General features: G+C 36.9%; 1 protein-coding gene across 7 annotated transcripts in view; it reads right to left on the reverse strand.

The window, feature by feature from the left end:
* The window catches only part of NUP98 (nucleoporin 98 and 96 precursor), a 106,987-nt gene that overhangs the window by 26,083 nt on the left and 58,593 nt on the right, over positions 1-22,311 (reverse strand). For all 7 annotated transcript variants that reach the window (XM_028514294.2, XM_036028879.1, XM_036028883.1 and 4 more), the window contains 7 exons: positions 21,931-22,118; positions 18,565-18,681; positions 11,954-12,252; positions 9,544-9,657; positions 8,767-8,905; positions 2,986-3,163; positions 2,122-2,286 (listed from right to left, as the gene is read on the reverse strand). In XM_028514294.2, coding sequence (XP_028370095.1) covers positions 2,122-2,286; positions 2,986-3,163; positions 8,767-8,905; positions 9,544-9,657; positions 11,954-12,252; positions 18,565-18,681; positions 21,931-22,118 — 1,200 coding nt within the window. The remainder of the gene's footprint in view (positions 1-2,121; positions 2,287-2,985; positions 3,164-8,766; positions 8,906-9,543; positions 9,658-11,953; positions 12,253-18,564; positions 18,682-21,930; positions 22,119-22,311) is intronic.

A 22,311-nucleotide genomic window follows, 5' to 3' on the forward strand; every position in this document is an offset into this window, starting at 1 on the left:
GCCCTACTTCACCTGTATAAAGGTTTCTCTGCTAAAATGTACCCTAACTTAAAATGCATAGAAGAGAAGATTATGTGAAATTTTAGTTACCTTATGTTTTTTGATTGCTTAGATTTACTTCCTTTTTAGGAGCAAAGTAATGCTGAAGAACAAACTACAAAGAGGTGACATAAGATGTTATGTAAAAGGCAGTGGAATAAATCTGATCATTAAACACAAATGTAAATCCTCCTAAAGCCTGAGATTGTGTGCAGGGGGAAAAAAGCTACAGCAGACTGAAAGAACACTGTAACATGGAAATCAGCCTCTCTAAGGGGGCCAGGTGACAGTGTGAGGATAGCCCTTCTTGACCCGGGGAATAAGATTCGGTTGTCCATTCCCAGTTCATTCAGTTGGCTTAAGTATTTTCATGACAAGTAAAATGTAGGTCTTTGGTACTAAAAACTGTGCAACCACTGGGCAATATGAAGGAAGAGTTCTCTAGAATCTACCTTACTATTTTAACGCCCCAGCCTGCATATCTGAACAACTTGAACCATTTCTCCCATTTCTGCTTTCGCTATTCAAAAGGTTAAAGGCTACCTACCGACTTCCTCAAAGAAGGTATCTGAAAAAAAGACCTCTATCTATCATATCATCTTTGGCCCTTTTGATCCTTATCACCTTTTTCCTAGAACCTTGTTCTGAAACTTTTTGGTGTTTAGTTTGTCAAAGAGCTCTCATTTACTCAAGTGTCAACACAGGAATTTATAATTATCTGTTACTATTTGTATTCTGGAAATTAAAGAGCCTAAAAACCACTGATAGTCAAATTTCACAAATTTTCATCTGTCCGTGGATGAAGCTTTTTTCCCCACAGCTGTATTTTAAGGCTCCTCCGTATTAATTTATTGGCAGAAAATAAGGCTATCTCTTATCCTAAGAAATACATATGTTAAGATCAAAAAACACTTTGGAAAGAAAGGGATTATAAAAATTGTATGATACAGACAAACTAGGAAACCAAGTCCATTTACAGCGTTTCGTTAGATCAGAAGAGATATCTTAGGGGTATTCTAAATGCTACAAAGATTATAAACATAAAAGTCAATATAGTTCCCATCTCCCACTTTTATCATACCCTCCCCCTTACTCTGTATATGCAAACATAAACATACAAACATAATAATCTCCAGGAAATGCCTCCCAAGAATTTAATAAACCATAAAAATTGTACAGATCAGCAGCTGTAAGAATTGTAGCATGAAAAATTCCAAAGGTTCTGCTTTTAGCAGCTGAGAGGTAGAGATGATTCTTTACAAAGGAATTCTATACCAAGCTCTCTTCTTTGAGGGAGTATGGCAGCAAAGAAAAAAAAATTCTGTAACTTGATTAAATATAAACAACCACCGAATAAAAGTAAATCTTTTATGAGCTGGCTATGAAACCACCTGATATTTAAATTACAAACCTTTCCTTGCAAAGACAAAAGGTTTATGCTGGTTAACAATACTGAAAAAGAGTATGATACAAGAAATTGCAATAAACAATGAATCCCCTACCCTCCCCAGTTCAAATAATTCATTTGTGTTCTTAAAACTTTATTCATAAAGATTATGTATTGTTGAAATACGAATATTATACGTATTTCATACGTATAATACGAAGAAGTTACCTGAAGTATAAGCAAACAACTTGAGAAAACAGTTAAAAATCCTTGCAGAAGACTAACTGAGCTTTTTAAAAAAAAACACGGAGATAAAGAACAAGATTAAACTTGCATATCAGCAGTCCACAAAAGTAGGATTTACTTTGCATCAGCTCATACAAGCAAAAGGCTATATCTTAAGTTGATCACTGAGCAGAGAATTCAGTAAGTCCAAATGAAGTGGGAGTTTTTTAAGAAAGACAATCTGTAGAAGGAATGATCCAAAGACCAAGAGAATTCTTTAAATCTCTCAAATAAAAAACAGATGCCAGTACCACCTCATGCCCTCCCTTGTGCTAGTGTCAACATGATTGGCAATATATTTGTACTTTTCAAAGTTCCAGGGGGTCATAAAACAGCTTTGTACTAGCTGAGTGACTTGCTTTTAACTTCTGTATCACGGATTCCATTCAAATTCACTGTCCTTTCTCTACCTGGGGTGGAGGTACTGGTTTGCCATTAAGAGCCATCTGGAATGGTGTGTCCTGGCCTGCAGGAGGCAAAGCAGCAGTCTTCAACTTCTTTGTACTAGTTTTGGATGGCTGTTCCTCCTCTTCTTCATCAGAATCTTGAAGGCCATATTTAGAAAAATGGGAGACCTAAGAGGAAAAGAATCCAACAAAATTACTTTCAATACTGTATTATTCAGAAGAGCTTCCACAATATTTGTGCTATCTTGCAGACTAGCTAAAAAAAATATATCAAAAATTTATTTAAAGCACAATGAAATGTCACCCTTGACACTTTACTGTTTTATTAAGATTTAGAAGATGTTGATGCACATACTAGTTGTTCATATAATTACTAAATATAGTAACACAGGAAATGAAATACAAAAGAGCCATTATTATTTTCACATCTACATACTGCCTAGTTGTTCTCTACCAACACAAGAGCCTTTATTAAGTTAAATAATCCAAATGGCCTAGAGAGAAAGATACCAATGGGTTAAACTATCAAGGAAGGGAGATAGGCAATCTTCTCATCCCAGAAATCTTTAAAAGAATGACAATTTAGGAGGAGTTGATTCATCAAGAGATAAAAGTTCTGCCTGATGCCCCTAAATGATGCCACATCTTAGAAAATCACACCTTAGGAAGTATATCTAAATGCTCACAAGAGCACTGAACTGTGAGGCCATAAAGTTTTATAAATAGGTCTTATCGCTCTGGAGTTTAACTAGATAGGTAATTTGGAGCAAATCATGATGTATCTCTACATGTATTTCCTAATTTGAAAATAACAAACATTTTGTGACTCTAGCTATAGTTAAGAATAACTAAATTCAGTGACTATACCTTGAACACCCAAGAACCTGTTTCAGGACGGTATTCTTTGAACTGAGCTCCCTGTTTCCTTGAAACTGCTTCTAATCGTCCCTCATAATTGATATCAGCAAGTCGATCTGGGCTCTTTATTAAACAACGAGATGTTTTATCTGTTGGCCAAACTCCATCCAATGTAACTTCAGCCTTCCTGTAACATACAACCAAGTAAAATGTCAATGTTTCATATTTAAGACCAGAAAGCCAAGTAACATCTATAGAAATAGCAAATAAAGGTACCTATGTTACTTTGGAATTACTCTGCAGATGTTTCATAGACTTGAGTCTTATCTCCCAAAGTACATAAGCTTAAGAACAAGGAATTAACCCCCACACCAACTAGCCCAGTATCTGATTCAAGGGTTAAATTCCATTTATTCCAAACTACCATGGTATACAATTAATTCCAATCTAATTTTAATAACACTTAAGTTATGCATCCTTGACATTGTTCAGTGCGAAAAGGTCAGTAGCCACAGTTCAGTGCTAAGACCCAAATCTTAGTGAAGATCTTACAGTGCTAGCATACTTAGCAACAGCAGCAATGACAGCAGTAACTACCATTGATGAACAGCAAATGCTTCCAGAGTGACGTTACTACACTTTGCCATGTGTATTGCACTCCTGTGTATAGTATGTACCCACATTTTTGGCCCAGACTTTCAGGGGAAAAAAATCTTTCGTTTTAACTTTTTAATTCAGTATTTTATTTATATATGAAGCCAATTATTGTATTCTAAGGTGTTATTTTGCATAAGGATATCGTTATTACTTTCTAGAGTTACACTTTCCATGCATAAGCATAAGTAAAAATGAAAAACATGCATACAGATATGGAATTAGTACTATCCACGTATAGCATGTACCCTTATTTTTCCCTAAAAAATTTGGGCACAAAAGTGTGCATTATACACAGCAAAATATCATATAAGGAGTATCATGCATTAAATAATGAGTGTGAAGATGACGATAGTGCTAATGTACCCTTCTAATATCAATACCAGAGTTCAAGGGCTGTGTCCCATTCATTCTGTATGCTTGGTACCTAACACAGTGACTAGCATGTAATGACAGATGACTTTTAAAAACATTTTTACTGTGGTAAAAAGGTATGACATAGAACTTGCAATCTTAGCCATTTCTAACTGTATATTCAGTAGTCTTAGATGTACTCACATTGTTCTGCAACCAATCTTCAGAACTTTTTTGTCTTGCAAAACTGAAAACCTATAGCGTTAAAAAACGTCTCCATTCCCCCCTACTTCTTAGTCATTAGCAACTACCATTCTACTGTCTACTTCTATGAATCTGGCTCTCTAGATGTCTCAAAATGGAATCATACAATATTTACCTTTTCTGGCTGGCTTATTTCACTTAGCATAATGAAGGCTCATCCATGTTGTCACCTGTGTCAGAATTTCCTTCCCTTTTTTAATGCTGAATAATATTCTACTGAATGTAGATAAATTTTGTTTATCCATTTATCTGTCACTGATGTGTTTCTTCTAACTCCTAGCTACTGAATAGTGCAGCTACAAACATGAGTGTGTAAACATGTTTTCAAGATCCTCCTTTCAATTCTTTTGGATACATACTTAGAGTGGAACTGTTGGTCATTTTAAATTTTTTAAGAAACCATCACCCTGGCTGGCGTAGCTCAGTGGATTCAGCGAGGGCTGCAAACCAAAGCATCGCAGGTTCAATTCCCAGTCAGGGCCCATGCCTGGGTTGCAGGCCATGGCCCCCAGCAACTGAACATTGAGGTTTCTTTCTCTCTCTCTCTCTCTTTCTCCCTCCCATCCCTCTCTAAAAATAAATAAATAAAATCTAAAAAAAAAAAAAAAAAAAAGATAAAAAATGTTTGGGGGCGGGGGAGAAGAAACCATCATACTCTTTTCCATAACAACTGCACCATTTCCCTTTCCCACCAAACTATACACAAAGATTCTAATTTCCCCATACACTTGAAAAAATTTATTTTTCTTAAACTAACTATCCTAATGGTTGTGATAGCTCATTGTGGTTTTGATTTGCATTTCCCTAACTATTATTTATGTTGAGCATCTCTACATATGCCTGTTTGACATCTGTATATCATCTCCAGAGAAATGTATATTCAAGTCCCACTTTAAATTTTTGTTGTTGAGCTGCTGTTTTCCCTTCATATTCTGGTTATTAACGTCTTATCGTATATATGACTTGAAAATAGTTTCTCCCATTCCATAGGTTACCTTTACATTCTGTTGCTTGTGCTCTTTGATGTACAGAAGTTTTAAATTTTGATGTAGTTCAATTTGTTTAAATTTATTTTTAATATTGTTGCCTGTGCTTTTAGTGTTACATCCAGAAAATTCTTGTCAAATACAATGTTGTGAAACTTAAAGAAAATAAAATTTTTATTTTAAACTTTAAACCTAAAACTTTAGTTTTATGTCTTATATGTTTAGGTCTTTAATCCACCTTACGTTTTTTTTTTTTTAATCATCACCCGAGGACAAGCTTATTGGTTTTAGAGACAGGAGAAGTGAGGGAGAGAAACATTGATTTGAGAGAGACACATCAATTGGTTGCCTTTCGTTTACAGCCTGACTGGGGACTGAACTGGCAACCTAGGTAATGTGCCTTGACTGGGAATTGACCCTGTGACCTTTCAGTTTACGGGACGACACTCCAACCAACTGAGCCATACTGGCCAGAGCACTTGATTTTTATATATGGCACAATGTAATGGTTTAATTTCATTCTTCTCCTTCTGAATACCCACTTTTCCTAAAAGCATTTGTTGAAAAGCCTGTTCTCTCCCCATTTTATGGTCTTGGTAATCTTGTCAAAAATCATTTAACTATATACATGAGGGTTTATTTCTGGGTTCTCTTATTCTCTGTTCCATTAGTCTATACTGTCTGTCTTTATGCCAATACCGCACTGTTTGGTTACTGTAGCTTTGTAGTAGTCAATTTTAAAATCAGATAATATAAGCCCTCCAAAATTTCATTCTTTCATGTTCAGTTTGGCTACTTAGGATTTCCTGAGATTCCATATGATTTTAGGGTGGACTTTTCTATTTCTGCAAAAGATGTCATTGGGATTTTGATAAGGATGGATTGAATCTGTAGGTTGCTTTGGACAGTGTGGAGATTTTAACAATTTTAAGTCTTGTAGTCCATGAAAATGGGTTATCTTTCCATTCATTTGTCTTCTTTAATTTCCTTCAGCAATGTTCATAGTTTTCAGTGAACAAGCCTTTTGCCTTCTTGGTAAAGTTTATTTATTCCTAACCATTTTATTCTATTTGGTGTTATTGTAAATGGAACTGGTTTCTTAACTTCCGTTTTAGATTATTCATTGTTAGTGTATAGAAACTGAGTTTTGCATATTGATTTTGTATACTGCTAAATTAGTTAGTTTTAACAGTTTTTTTAAATGGAATCTTTAGGCTATCTTTACGTAAGATGAAAGCATCTGCAAACAAAGATAATTTTCCTTCTACTTCTTCAATTTGGATTCTATTTCTTTTTCTTGCTTAATCATTCTAGCTTAGACTTCCAGTATTATGTTGAATAGATGTAATGCAGGCAAACCTATCTTGCTCCTGATTTTAGAAAAAAAAACTGTCTTTTAGTATTGAGTATGATATTCACTATAGATTTTTTCAAATAACAACCTTTCTTATATTGACATAGTTTCTTTCTAGCACTAGGTTGTTGAGTGTCTTTACCATGAAAGCATGCTGAATTTTGTCAAATGCTTTTTCCCCTACCAAAGGAGATGCTCATATGTTTTTCTTCATTCTGTAAATGTGCTGTATTGGGTAGGCCAAAAAGTTTTTTCTGTATGATGGCTCTGGTAGTGCTTAGTTAGTTGTCTTTAACTTCATTCAAAGCAATTTGATAGTACAGCGACAGCTGTCATAACAGTATGTATTTTTAAAAAAAGCTTGTCAAAACTGGTGAGTTTTTGTGCATCCATTTTAATACTGAAGATGGAAGAAAATACCTATTTTTGGCAAATTATGTTTTATTTCGAGAAGGCAAAAACACAACTGACACACAAAAAAGATGTGTGCAGTATATGGAGTAGGTGCTGTGACCAATCGACAGTGTCGAAAGTGGTTTGTGAAGTTTCTTGGCACTACTGATATTTTGGCCAAATAATTCTTTGCTGTGGGGCTGTCTTATACACTGGACAATGTTTAGCAGCAGCTCTGGCCTCTACCCACTAGAAGCCAATAGCAGGAGATAGCTGACATACTCAAAATATCCAAATCAATAAAGTTATTGGTAAAAATGAAAATGAAAAACATGTCTTTTACTTCACTCTTTGGCCAACCCAATATTTGTATGTTGAACCATCCTTGTATTGCAGGAAAAATCCCACATGGTGATGGTGTATAAACCTTTATTTAAATGTACTGTTAAATTCTGTTTGCCAGTATTTTGTAGAGGATATTCACATTAATATTCATCACAGGTATTGGTCTGTAGTTCTGTTACAATGTTTTTGTCAAGGTTTAAAATCAGGGTAATGACTGCTTCACAGAATGAGTTCACAAGTATTTTCTCTTCAATTTTTAGGAAGAGTTTGAGAGGAACTAGGGTTAATTCTTCTTTAAATGTTGAGTAGAGCCATTATTGCTGTGGCTCAGGGATTGAGCACCAGCTTGTTAACAGAAAGGTAGCTGGTTCGATTCCTCATCAGGGCACATGCCTGGGTTGCAGGCCAGGACCCCAGTTGGGGGCATGCAAGAGGCAACCAATCAATGTATCCTTTGCTCATTGATGTTTCTCTCCCTCTTTCTCTCCTGCTCTTCCCTTCTAAAAGTAAATAAATAAAATCTTTTAAAAAACATGTTCAGTAGAATTGACCTTTTTATAACTTGGAGGTATTTGATTATTGATTCAATTTGTTATTTCCAGGACTATTCAGATTTTCTATTTCTTCATAATTCAATCTTGGTAGGCTGTGAACATAAATGATTTGAACTATGGCCCTTTCACCTAAGAGATATCAGAAGCTCATATCTCATACTAAACACAGAGAAAGACTTAAGCATGGTCACCAGAGAAATACAAAAATAAAATACTACTAAAAATGTTTTTAGAGTCCTGGCTGGCATAGCTCAGTGGATTGAGCACGGGCTGTGAACCAAAGTGTTGCCGGGTTAGATTCCCAGCCAGGGTACCTCTTGGGTTCCAGGCCATAACTCCCAGCAACTGCACATTGATGTTTCTCTCCCGCGCACGCTCGCTCTCTCTCTCTCTCTCTCCCTCTCTCTCTCCCTCCCCTCTCTAAAAGTGAATAAAAAAAAAAAAATCTTTAAAAAAATGTTTTTAGATATTCACAGTTGAACCTGATAATACTAGGAAAAAGGAGTCAAGAAGTCATAGTGTTTATCATTTATCCTTTTAAATGAAAGTAGAGAAATAACACACATTGTACAGTAAGTCAAAAAAGCAAATTGCAAAAAAATGTATGTAATAGGCACATTTTGTGTTTACAGAAAAAAACTGTGATTTAGCAGATTATTTCTTAAATATATAGAGAAATTCAGCCCTCGTTGGTGTGGCTCTGGATTGAGCGCCAGTCTGTGAACCAAAAGGTTGCCAGTTCAATTCCCAGTCAGGGCACATGCCTGGGTTGCGGGCCATGCTCTCAGTAGGGGATGCATGAGAGGCAACCCCACATTGATGTTTCTCTCCCTCTTTCTCCCTCCCTCCCGCTCTCTTAAATAAATATTAAAAAAGAAATTCATACCTATTTAGCCCTTCACCCACAGGTGGTTTTTGGTTATCATCTAAATAGACAATAACTTCTTTCCTTCGGATATGCACAATATCATCCAAATTTAAATTTGTCAGATTCACTTCTCCTTCAAAATAGATTGAACCATAACCTATAAGTCAGAGCAAACAGTTAAAAACTCATCCTGTATAGAGGGCAAATACTTACATTATACCTCTAATAATTAGAAGGAGCAAACCACTTTAAACATTAATCAGTATTTTCAATAACCAAGCAATACCATGAATGAGTTATTTCACCCATAAAATGAATGAAATCAATTACATTGTTATCTGGTTTAACATCTGTATTTTTATAGCGCTTATGCTGTTCTCCAAATAGCCTTCTTAAACTTTTACCAAGTATCTATCTATAATGCTGCTATTTAACAACACTTAGCAAGCAGCCTGCAGTAAGTTAAAACACCTGAGATTTCCCCCCCAAAATTACATTTGTAATAAGTTAATATGAAGTTCAACCTAAAGATTACCCATCTCTTATCAACTATTCAATTTTCTGACTTTCTATTTGTTGCTGTTTAAAATATTTTCTTTAATTGTAGAACATTGCAATGAGCCAAATAGTTACATAAAGCTTTAGTCTTGTTTTGTTTCTTGTCTGTTATTCAGGATAAGGTGGATCCAAATGTTAGGAAAAAAGGGATTCAGCTATAAAGAGCTTCCTTTACTTAATTACAAAAATAAGGTGTAGATCTCTGGCTTATACACTAACTACTAAACTCACACTCACCTTTACGACCAATAGTAAAGTCAGAGACAATGCACTCTCCTTTTTCATTGGTAATTTTAGCAAGGTCATCCATAGATGGAATAGTATAGTAACCAACCTTAGTGAGAACAATGCCTGTAATAAAATAGGAAGTATAATATTAATTGCAATTGTCCTTAGATAGAATTTTCAATAATATTTCACTTAAAATTTTTTCTATGAGTAATTTAAAAAATTACCTAAATAATCATTAACTAAGTTATTATATATAGAAAATATATAGTTATAAAACATTTTTCCAAACTGGTTTTCTGAGAAGCACTACTGCTAGAAAAATGTGTATGTGTTTTAAAGTTTCCTGTTCAAGTAAGTTTGGGACAACATAGTTACAGGTTCTGAAAACTTGCAAAATAATGAAGTCTATCTATTTAACTTCACTTAATCCAGTGTTTCTCAGACTACACCACAGAACCTTCTTTTCACCAACACCCATCAATACACTAAAGTATGAAAGGCACTCCATAGAATATACTTCAGGAAAAGCTTGCTTAATCCATTTTTTGAAAACACTTTACACCTGAAGATACCAAAACCCAGGCTGGAATAAACCTGCCTTGGCTTACACAGCAATTCAGTGGTATAGGTGGAGATAAAATGCCAAACCCAGTACTTTATATTTTCCAGCCTACTATCTTCCATAAACCTCTTGTATCTTTCAAATTTATAACTCTGTGTACAGCTAAAATCAAGTTGAAAAATCCTACATGAGAAACTCCCAAAGACAAATGGAAATCCCAAAGGTTTATATAATCAGTTTTTTAAAAATTTTCAACTAGGTAAATTTCTGAACAATTCAAACAAAACAGTACATTGGTATGCTTGTTCTAAAGCACTCATTGTCCACTTATATATAGATGTCAGGCTAACTTGCTTTTTGAGAGAAAACAATTTAAGGCCAATCTCCCGACTCCAGCAATGCCCACTCGTATACTTGTTTCTCTACCAACAAGATTTAAAGGAATACAATTTTAAATTGGGGATTAATGAGAAAACTGGAAACAAAAAATTGAGACTGAATATTTGAAAGAAGATGCAGTGTCATAATAAATTTATGTAACTATACACACACAAGTATGTATACTTGGAATTCTTAATGTGAAAGTATAAAGTTATGTAGCCCTGGCTGGTATAGCTCAGTGGATTGAGTGCGGGCTGTGAACCAAAGTGTCGCAGGTTTGATTCCCAGTCAGGGTACATGCCTGGGTTGCAGGGTACATGTTGGGTTGCAGGCGATGACCCCCCAAAATTGCACATTGATGTTTCTCCTTTCCTCCCTCCCTCTCTCTCTCTCCTTCTCTCTCTCTCCCCCCCCCGCCTCTCCCTCTCTCCCTCCCCTCTCTAAAAATAAATAAAATCTTAAAAAAAAAAAAGAAAAGAAATATAAAGTTGTTTCCTTAGGGCAACAAGTGACCAGAAAATAGATTATTAGAACTGGCTTACTCTTCAGTGATTTGAACTCTACATAAAGGCAGTAAAACAACTAGAAACAGAAAAATTTTATAGACACTTCAAGAATAACTGCAAAACAAGCCAGATATTCACTAACAGAGAATGAATTAACCAAATTTGGTATATTTACATAATGAAATACTATTGAGCAATAAAATAATTAAGTGTTGATACATATATACATCACATGGATGAATCTCATAAAACTTAAGAGTCAAAAAGAATATGTATATATGATCTCATTTATATGAAGTTCAAGGATAGCCAATACCAACCTATGTGACAAAAATCAGACTCCGATTAACTTCTGAGGATTGCGACAAAAAGGAACTTGACAGGGTAAAAGAGATGTTCCATCTTTTATGAGATTATTAGATATCTGGATTTGTTTGTGACAAAATTCATGGAAATGAAACAAGACCCATATACTTCAAAATATATAAATTGCACCTCAAACTATAAAAAAATTTTTTAAAAAAGAAGGTAATGACATTTATCAAAACCCAAATGAGACAGTGTATCAACACAGAAAAAAAGGCAAGTTTTAAGTATCCAATCAAGACATTCTACTCTTAATAGTTTCTATTACTTCTTTCATGAATTAGGAAAAAATCGATCGCTTCATTATTGGGGGTTGGGGGAGAGCACAGGACTGAGATTATGTATGATAAACAACCTCAGCAACAGCTGCCATGTGAATGTCTGTACATGTTAGGCTTTCATGATATGGGTCTATATCATTTTATTGAAAAACTAATAAGTACTCTCTAAATTTATAAAGTTAGAAAAAATATGAGGATAGTCTCTCTAATGATCAATTGTGAGATCTTTAAATGATACCAGGATATGAAATGTGAATTTATAAAGTGACCAAAGCATAAGTGAAAAGTATAGATTAGTCACGTATCAATCCAAACCTGACCTGCTGGATGCATATGGTAAGTACTATTTTCTATTTCTTCCCGGTCATCCTGCAGTGACTCCTCATGAAAAGAGGTCTCTTCACTGCTCCCTTCCAGTCCATTTCGTAAGGCAGCACGCATGTTCAGCGCAACAATGGTATCATCCACACCGCTACTGCTATTGTGTTTATTTCCAGCAGTCTCTGGGGTTTGAGGAATGGGTTTGGCAATAGGGTTAGAATAAAAACGTGACATAAGAGAATCATCATCTCCATCCTGCTGATGATTCTCGTCAACAGGTTTGCTCAGGAAACTGAATCTGAAAAGGGAAAATGAAAACAATATTTGAGCCCCTTGTAGGAGGTAGTAACAATGATAATGACTAAGCCTTACTGAGCCTTTACTAAGTGCATGGAACTATTCTAGGTAACTCCACATATTAAAAATATTAATACTTACAGTAATCTCATAATATAAGTTACTATTATTCTCTTTACTTTATAAAAAAGACAACTAAGTCACAGGAAATAAAGTAACATTCCCAAGGTCACAAAGCTGTAAGTGCTAGAGTTGGAATTTTAATCTACATCTGGCTGTAGATTCCATGCTATTAACAGAACTACTTCCACGAACAAATGGGTCTGAGCATCAAATTTTTAGTTAGAAAAAACAAAAAAAGATTCGAACTTCAGGCCAAGATGGAGGTATAGGCAGGTGCACTTTGCATCCTTGCACAACCAAAAGAAGGACGACAATAAATTTAAAACAAAATATAACCAGAACTGCCAAAAATTGAACTGCATGTAAGTCCGGTAACCACGGAGTTAAAAAAGAAACATTCAGACTGGTATGAGGGGCAGAGATGGGCAGCTGGTACTGAAAGGGCTAGTAGTAAGGGGGTGGCTGGAGGACCAGGCAGTCCCACATTTGAGTGCACATAAACTGGGAGAACATCTGGGGAGCAAGAAAGACCATGCAACCCAGGGATCCAGGGCAGGGAAATAAAGCCTGAAAACCTCTGGCTGTAAAAAACATGTGGGGGTTGTGGCGGCAGGAGAAACTCCCAGCCTCACAGGAAAGTTCACTGGAGAGAACCACAGAGCCCTAGAATGTACACAAAACTACCCGCACAGGAATCAGCACCAGAAAGGCCCAATTTGCTTGTGGGTAGCAAGGGAAGTGAGCAAAAGTCAGGAAAGAGCTAAGTAAGCAGCACTGTGCCCTCTCAGACCCCTCCCCCCCACATAAAGTGCCACAACACAGCAAAGTGGGTTGCCCCAACCTGGCGAATACATAAGGCTCTGTCCCTTATAATGTAACAGCCAAGCCAAGAGGGAAAAATAAAGAACAGATCAAAGTTCCAAAAATAGAATTAAGTGGTGAAGAGACAGCCAACCTATCAGATGCAGAGTTCCAAACACTGATAATCAGAATGGTCACAGAAATGGTTGATTACAGATGCAAAATGGAGAAAAAAGTGAAGGCTATGCAAAATGAAATTAAAGGAAAATGTACATGGAACCAACAGTGACAGAAAGAAAACCAGGACTCAAATCCATGGTTTGGAGGAGAATGAGGAAATAAACATTCAACCAGAACAGAATGAAGAAACAAGAATTCAAAAAAATTAGGAAACTTAGGAACCTCCAGGACAACTTTAAACATTGCAACATCCAAATTATAGGGGTGCCACAAGGAGAAGAGGAAGAGCAAGAAATTGAAAACTTATTTGAACAAATAATAAAGGAGAACTTCTCTCATGTGGCACAGGAAATAGACTTCCATGAAGTCCAGGAAGCTCAGAGAGTTCCAAACAAGTTGGACCTGAGGAAGCACACACCAAGGCACATCATCATTACATTGCCCAAGATTAAAGACGATGAGAAAATCTTAAAAGCAGCAAGGGAAAAGGGGACAGTTATCTACAAAGAAGTTCCTATAAGACTGTCAGTTGATTTCTCAAAAGGAACCTTACAGGCAAGAAGGGGCTAGAAAGAAATATTCCAAGTCATGAAAGGCAAGGACCTACATCCAAGATTACTCCATCCAGCAAAGCTATTGTTTAAAATGGAAGGGCAGATAAAGTGCTTCCCAGATAAGGTCAAGTTAAAGGAGTTCATCATCACCAAGCCGTTATTATATGAAATGTCAAAGGGATTTATCTAAGAAAAAGAAGATAATCAAAACTATGAACAGTAAAATGACAACAAACTCACAGCTATCAACAACTGAACCTAAAATAAACAAAAACAAAACAAACTAAGCAAACATCTAGAATAGAAACAGAACCAGGGAAACAGAGGTCACGTGTGGGGTTATTAGTAGGGAGGAGGAGAGGGGAGAATGAGGGACGAGATCAGGGAATAAGGAGCATTAATGGTAGGTACAAAACAGACAAGGGGAGGTTAAGAAGAGTATAGGAAATGGAGAAGCCAAAAAACTTGTATGTACCACTCATGAACATAAACTAAGGTGGGAGAATGCTGGTGGGGGGATATGCAGGGAAGAGGGAATGAAAGGGAGAAAAAAAAATGGGACAACTGTAATAGCATAATTAATCAAATATTTTTTAAAAAAAGAGTCTCGCCCTGGCTGGCGTAGCTCAGTGGATTGAGCGCAGGCTGCGAACCAAAGTGTCGCAGGTTCGATTCCCAGTCAGGGTACATGCCTGGGTTGCAGGCCATAACTCCCAGCAACCACACATTGATGTTTCTCTCTCTCTCTCTCTCCCCCCGCTCTCTCTCTCTCCCTCCCTCCCTCCCTCTCTCTCTCCTTTCTATCTCCCTCTCTTCTCTCTCTAAAAATAAATAAATAAAATCTTAAAAAAAAAAAAGAGTCTCTACTATGTGGAGGTCAAAGAATCAGTAGTGAGTTTCAAATTAAAAGAAAAACAACAACGGAGACTTCTGGCTCTGGCTGGTTTGGCTCAGTGGATTAAGCACCAGCCTGTGAACTGAAAGGTTGTTGGTTCAATTCCTGGTCAGGGCACATGCCTGGGTTTCAGGCCAGGTCCCCTGTTGAGGGTGTGCAAGAGGCAGACGATTGATGTTTCTCTCCTTCTCTTCCCCCCTTCCCTCTGTATAAAAACGTAAAAATATGTAAAATATAAAAAATTAAAATTGAGACTTCCTGTGATGATGGGTCATCATGAGACAAGGCTCTCACCTCTTTGAACAACTGCACTGAAATTACAACTAATATATAGAACAACCATCACTCAGAACCATCAAAAATCAAGTTGAATGGAAGTCTGACAACTACACAATTAAAGAAACCATATTCATCCAGTCTGGTAGGAGGGGTGCAGACACAGCCCAGGCTGGTCCCTCACCCACATGTGGAGGATAAAAACTTGGCAGGGATATCTCAGGAGCGAGGAGTCTCAGCCCCACACCAAACCCTACAGCCCAGGGTTCCAGTGCTGTGAACCTAAATCCCTACAACTTCTGGCTGCAAAAACTAGTAGGGATTGAGTCAGTGGAAGAAACTTGGAGCCCCAAGCAGTTCCTCTTAAAAGGACCCACACAGACTTACTCCCTCTGACCTCCAGCACTAGGGTAGCAACTTGAAAGGTACCAGTGCCATAAAGGGAGGAACCGGGATGTTGGCCATCAAGGCGAGCAGAGGGCATTGTCCCTCTTCTAAACCCTCCCTGCAGAGCCGGCAACATGGTGCCATATCTGAGACTCCATCAACCTGGCTAACACTGACTGACCCACCTTGGGGATCCCCAGGGAATCCACCCCACTGACTTATAAGCCCAAACACCCTGCTTTTCCATATAAATGGCTGATCTTGGCTCATACTTCCCAATTTCTTAAATCCTCTCAAACAAGCAACAGCTGGCCTCAGTGAGCCCCAGGCTGGGCACTAGCAGTAGCCAACATAGATTCACAGCCTGGCTTTGCCTGGGAATCTCCAAGCCCAGAACAAGTAGCAGCCATCTCACATTGCATTATGGCTCAGGAAGGGTGGCCCCTTTCAAAACACAAATGGGAGCTGATCTTAACTTGCAACACTCCAGAAACCCTAGGGCAAGCCCACCCAGTGGGTAGCTACAGACCACATTGGAGCACTACCATCCTGCCCCTGCACAGCTGATCCTCCACGGAGTTTGGAGGTTGGTGATCAGTGGACAGAGCCGATTCTTGCAGCTGACTGGCCGGGGTATATACCTCCCATTGACCTGCCAACAGCAATCAAGGCTCAACTATAAGAGGAGGGTATATTTAGCCCACACAAAGGGCACACCTTGAGTATCCAGCTTGGGTGACAGGGGAGGCTGTGCCACTGGACCCTATAGGACACCTACTACTTTGGTCATGCTACCAAGACAGGGAGTCATAGCAGCACTACCTAACAGAGAAACACAGGGAGGCTGCCAAAATGAGGAGACAAAGAAACATGGCCTAAATGAAAGAACAGATCAAATCCCCAGAAAAAGAGCTAAACAAAATGGAGATAAGCAACCTATCATGTAGAGTTCAAAACACTGATTATACGGGTGCTCAAGGAACTTAATGAGGACCTCAGCAGCATAAAAAAGATCTAGTCAGAAACAAAGGATACACTAATTGAAACAAAGAACAATTTACAGGGAAAACAACAGTAGAGCAGATGAAGCTGAGAATCAAAATCAATGATATGGAACATAAGGAAGCAAAAAACAACCCATCAGAACTAAAAAAAAAAAAAAAAAAAAAAAAAAGTGAAGGTAGTATAACCACCAGCTTCTGTGATCACTTCAAGAGGTTCAACATTCTCATGACAGGGATGCCAGAAGAGAAGAGAAAGAGCAAGAAATTGGAAATGTATTTGAAAAATAATGAAAGAAAACTTCCTTAATTTGGTGAAGGAAATAGACATGAAAGTCTAGGAAGCACAGAAAATCCCAAGCAAGATGAATACAAAGAGGCCTACTCCAAGACACATCATAATGAAAATGACAAAGGTTAAATTAAAGATAAAGAGAGAATCTTAAAAGTAGTTACTTACAGGGGAGTTTCCATTAGAATGTCAGCTAATTTCTCAAAAGGAAGGCTAGGGAGATGAACTAAGGGGGGGAATGCTGGAGGGGTGGGGGGTGCAAGGCAGAGGGGGGAGAAGGGGGGAAATTGGGAAAACTGTAATAGCATAATCAATAAAATATACTTAAAAAGAAAAGGCAGGCTAGAAGTGATTGGCAAGAAATGTTCAAAGTCATGAAAACCAAGGAACCACAGCCAAGACTGTTTTACCCAGAAAAGCTATCATTTAGAATCAAATGGCAGATAAACATCATCCCAGACAAGAAAAAAACTAAAGGAGTTCATTATCACCAAACCACTAGTACATGAATGTTAAAGGGACTTATTTTAGAAAAAGAAGATCTAAACTATGAACAATAAAATGGCAAAAACAAAACAAAAAACACATATCTATCAACAACTGAATCTAAACATCTAAACAAACTAAGCAAACCAGAAAGGACAGAAACAGAGTCATGGATACCGAGAGCATTTTGATGGTTGCCAGATGGGAGGGGGATGTGTGGGAATAGGTGAAGAGGTGAGGGGATTAAGAAGTACAAATAGGTCATTACAGAATAGCCATGGGAATGTAAAGCACAGCACAGGAAATGGAGTAGCCAAAGAACTTATATGTATGATCCATGGACATGAACAATGGTGCGGGGATTGCCTGAGGGAGTCGGGGGTGTTGGGTGGAGGGGGGCAAACAGGGAAAATTCAGGTCAACTGTAATAGTGTAATCAATAAAATATCATTAAAAAATAAAAAATTAAAAACTGAGAAATTTTCTATTTTTTAATATCATCAGCAAAATATTAGGAAATACTTCACTAATAAAAAATCCAAGTAGAATGTTATGCAAAGAGAAAAACCAGGAGTGAATATATATACACACATATACACATATATGTATATATACAGGAATTTTTCACTGAGTCATTATTTTAACTATGGGAATATCAAATAATCTAAATGTCCTCCAACAGAGAACTGACTGATTTTAGATTCACAAATGACTATAGAGTCATTAAAAAAGAGGATACAGATAGTCATATTGATATGAAATGTCATTTCTAATAAAATAAATTGAAATAAGCACATTACAGAATACGTATCATTCATACATAACCTCTACAATGTTTATCTATATAAGTATGTACTTATAAACAAATTTCTAAACTGTAAGAATATATACCAAACTATTCAGATTAATGTATATACTTCCACTGCCTCCTTTATACATTTTACACACTTCTACACTATTTTTCTTTGGCTTGGCTGTAATGGCTATCCCTCTAATACTTAAGAGAAACAAATTTCCCTTATTTTAGGGGAGGTAAATGTCAAATGTATGCTAACCCTGTTCAAAATAAAATACACGGATACCAAAACAGTTTTGCAGAATTAGATTGTAAGAATTGCAATAATTTTAAGGTTTAAAGTACTCAAAATGCAAAAACATTACTTAATTTCTAGGTGCTCATCTGCTATAATAGTTCTATTCTACACATTTGCTAAACTTCATAAATTTTCAAAGTATAAATAAATTTTAAGATCAGAATCGTTTCCAAATGAGAATAGGGTGTTCAACCAGAAACAGCCTGAAACAGAATTCAGTTTACCTCTCTCCATTTTCTGGATAATCAGTTGGTGAAGCTAGATCTTCTGATTCACGGTTAACAGGAGAGAAGAGATTGCTATTGTTAAGGTTTTTCAAAACCAACTTCTTAATGCTCTTCCTATAAACAGAGACCAAAAGAAAAAAAAAAAAACACCTTAGGCACACATAGTTACATCATAGACATTGTCTTAAAAACTGGAGTCAAAAAAGAGCACTCTTATTCAGTTCTTACATTGTCTAAAAATGACCTAACAAGTTCAACCCACAAACTATTCCTATAAATAAATGAGCAGAACATAAAGTACAAAATATACTGCACTCTGGTATTTGAGAGAATAAACTTGATCACAGTCAAAACAAAGTGGGAATTCCCCTAGAAAATATTATTTGTGGTTCTTTGAACCACTGAGAACTTTAACCAAGCAGTTCACTCATTATACTATGTCTTATATTTCAATTATTTCCCTACATATCCTTTCTCTCTAAACATTTTCCATCTTTTTTTTTAATAGAAAGATACTTATTTTCTTATAGAGAGAGGGCAAGAGGGGAAAAAGAGAGGGAGAAAAACATCGATTGGTCAACCTCTTGCAGCCTCACCGGGGACCTGGCCAGCAACCCAGGCATGTGCCCTGACTGAAAACTGAACCTGTGACCTTTCAATTTGCAGGGAGACACCCAACCAAACCCACTAAGCCACACCAGTTTGGGCTTCCTTCTTTTCTTTTGGCACTAAGAATTTATGACTGTCTCCTCCCACAGAACTTAGCATGCTGCTCTGAAGAAAGTAGGTAAATACTTTTTTGACTAAATTAGAAAGACTTTTTTACCTTTCTGTTACTGGATGATGCTCCCCCCAACTAAGCCACATAAGCATGACGAAAGATTTTTAAGATGACAAGAAAGCAGTAGAAATAAAAATCCTTGATATTCAAAGATGCAAATGATCACAAATACCTAAAAAGTTCAGGGTTTTATATAGCAGATTTACTGAAGGCAAGAACCTCCAAAGTATACAAGCTTCAAGCAGAAGAATCATTAGAAGAGATCTCAATTAACTTTCACTAACACTCATGGGATTAATTAATGCACTTCATTCCCTCTTAAGACAAAACAAAAATCTAAGTACCAGATGATTCATATTCTAGACTCAAATGAGTTACATAGTAATACATACCAGTAGTGTTTGTTCCAAACCTGTGTACACTAGTTATACTCCTTATTATAATGATACCATTAAAAAAGCCAGTGAAATAGGCACTTAAAATGAGGAACTGTTATTTACATGAAAACTAAACTGATACGTGCCCTCCTATTAATGGCAGACCAAATAATGCAGACTAATCCTCTTAGGAAGGATAATAGAAAAGGTGAAACTCTGTGTAGGCATTGAGAGCCAACAAGTTGTAAAAAATGACTGAACTAGCAACCTGTGGGGGATTGGTTACACAGGGAGGTGTCTGGTATTTAGGGTTGTTTTTCTCCTAAGGACTTTCCTGACTCCAAGGGGAAGGCTAAGAGGCTGACAGGACACCTGACATCTTGTGGGATTAAGAAGACAGAGACTTGAGTACAGAGGCACCAAGGGTGTGGGGACAACAGTGAATGACACATATCTTGTATTGAGACCTGGAAAGTCTCTACCCCTGAATTTAAGAGAAAAATAAAAGTAAAAAGCACACGGACATAAGTTCAGCTTTGACTCATTCCTATAAGCAAATTTCATTAAAAAAATTTTTTTGTGAAGGTTAATATCCTCATACTTGAACTCAAATTATTGCCAGTTTTGAAAATATAATAAATGACAAAATAATGTTTAAAAGACACAAAAGGAAACAAGCTACTTCTTCAAAGACATATGGTCAATAAGCATGATAGGATGCTCAACATCATTAGTTGTAAAGAAAATGTAAATAAAAAGCATGAGCTACCACTTCATACCCACTAGGATGGCTATTACAAAAAAGCAAACAAAACAAAGTAAGTGTTGACAAGGACATGAGGAAAACTGAAACACTGTACAATGCTGGTGGGACTGTAAAATGGTGCAGCCGCTGTGGAAAACAGTTTGAAAGTTCTTCCAAAGGTTAAATATAGAATTAATATATGACCATAAACAATTCAAGTCCTAATATATACCTTAAAGATTTCAAAACAGGAACTCAAAAACAGATAATTGTGTATCATGTTCATAGCAGTACTATTCATATACCTAAAATGTGAAAACAACCCAAATGTCCATCAACAGATGAATGGATAGAGAACAAGTGATATATCCACACAATGGAATATTCTTCAGCCTTGGAAAGGAATGAAGTTCTGATAACTGCTACAACATAATGAACGGTCAAAACATTACGCCAAGTAAAACAATCCAGACATGAAAGAATATTGTATAACTCTCTTTATATGAGTTATCTAAAACGGGCAAATTCATACAGACAGAAAGTAGGGGTTCTTTGCTTTCTGTCTGAAGGGGTTTAACAAGGACTAAGGAAAGGAAATAGTAGAGAATTATTGCATAATAGGAACAGGATTTCTGTTTGAGATAATGGAAAGTCCTGGAAATAGTGGTGCTAATTATTATACACCATTGTAAGGGATATTAAATATTAAAATGGATACATTTAGGAAAAACTTTAGATGTGTTCATATTATTTTGTGATACTGGAAGTTAAGAATATAAAATATCCAAACTAGTCCGTCCCAGTCAGAGCCCATGCAAGAGGCAACCTATCAGATGTTTCTCTCTCACACTGATGTTTCTCTCCCTCTTTCTCCTCCTCTTCCTCTCTCTCTAAAAATAAGTAAATAAAACCCTTAAAAAATAAAATCCAGCCAGGGCTGGTGTGGCTCAGTGGATCAAGAGCGGGCCTGAGAAGCAAAAGGTCACTGGTTATATTCCCAGTCAGGGCACATGAATGGGGGTTGCAGGCCAGATCCCCAGTTAATTTTATATTTAGTTCATATTAATACAGGGTGGGGCAAAAGTAGGTTTACAGTTGTTTGTATGGAAAATAATATAGTAATTCGCCCTGGCTGGCGTAGCTCATTGGATTGAGCGCGGGCTGGGAACCAAAGTGTCCCAGGTTCGATTCCCAGCCAGGGTACATTCCTGGGTTGCAGGCCACAATCCCCAGCAACCGCATATTGATGTTTCTCTCTCTCTTTCTCTCTCTCTCTCTCTGTCTCTCTCTCCCTCCCTCCCTTCCCTCTCTAAAAATAAATAAATAAAATCTTAAAAAAAAAGAAAATATAGTAATTCATAAGCAATACAAGAATCTGTTTTGTGTTCTCAAAACTATAAATTTACATTTGCCCCACCCTGTATTTTACACTTAATTTATTTTAACAAAAATAAACTCACTTGGGCATGAATGCTCCATTGGCTAAGGATGGTTCATCATCATCCAGTCCATCGAAGAGATGTGACTTGGCTGTGCCTGTTGTTTGTAAAGCCTTTGGTCGAACTCTGGTGGCAGGGCGGGGTGTCAGTTTATAATGAGTGGGTGTAGTGAGAGCCTTCTGGGCTGCTGGATTTGTTGGTTTCAATCTCTGAAAGACAAAAGTATCAAGGCAAGTTCTAGTTTAACTCAAATGTATAAGTTTGGCCTTAAAAATCACAGTGCAAACCTCACTTCTGCTATTCACCCACTAGATACCTCTTGAGGCCTTGGATTTCAGAAAACAAGGATTATCAATTCCTAATGTCGTGTGCATGTGTGAATGCTAATCAAACTGTCTTTAT

This window comes from Phyllostomus discolor, chromosome 6 (genome assembly GCF_004126475.2).
Source record: "Phyllostomus discolor isolate MPI-MPIP mPhyDis1 chromosome 6, mPhyDis1.pri.v3, whole genome shotgun sequence".
Classification (NCBI taxonomy): domain Eukaryota; kingdom Metazoa; phylum Chordata; class Mammalia; order Chiroptera; family Phyllostomidae; genus Phyllostomus; species Phyllostomus discolor.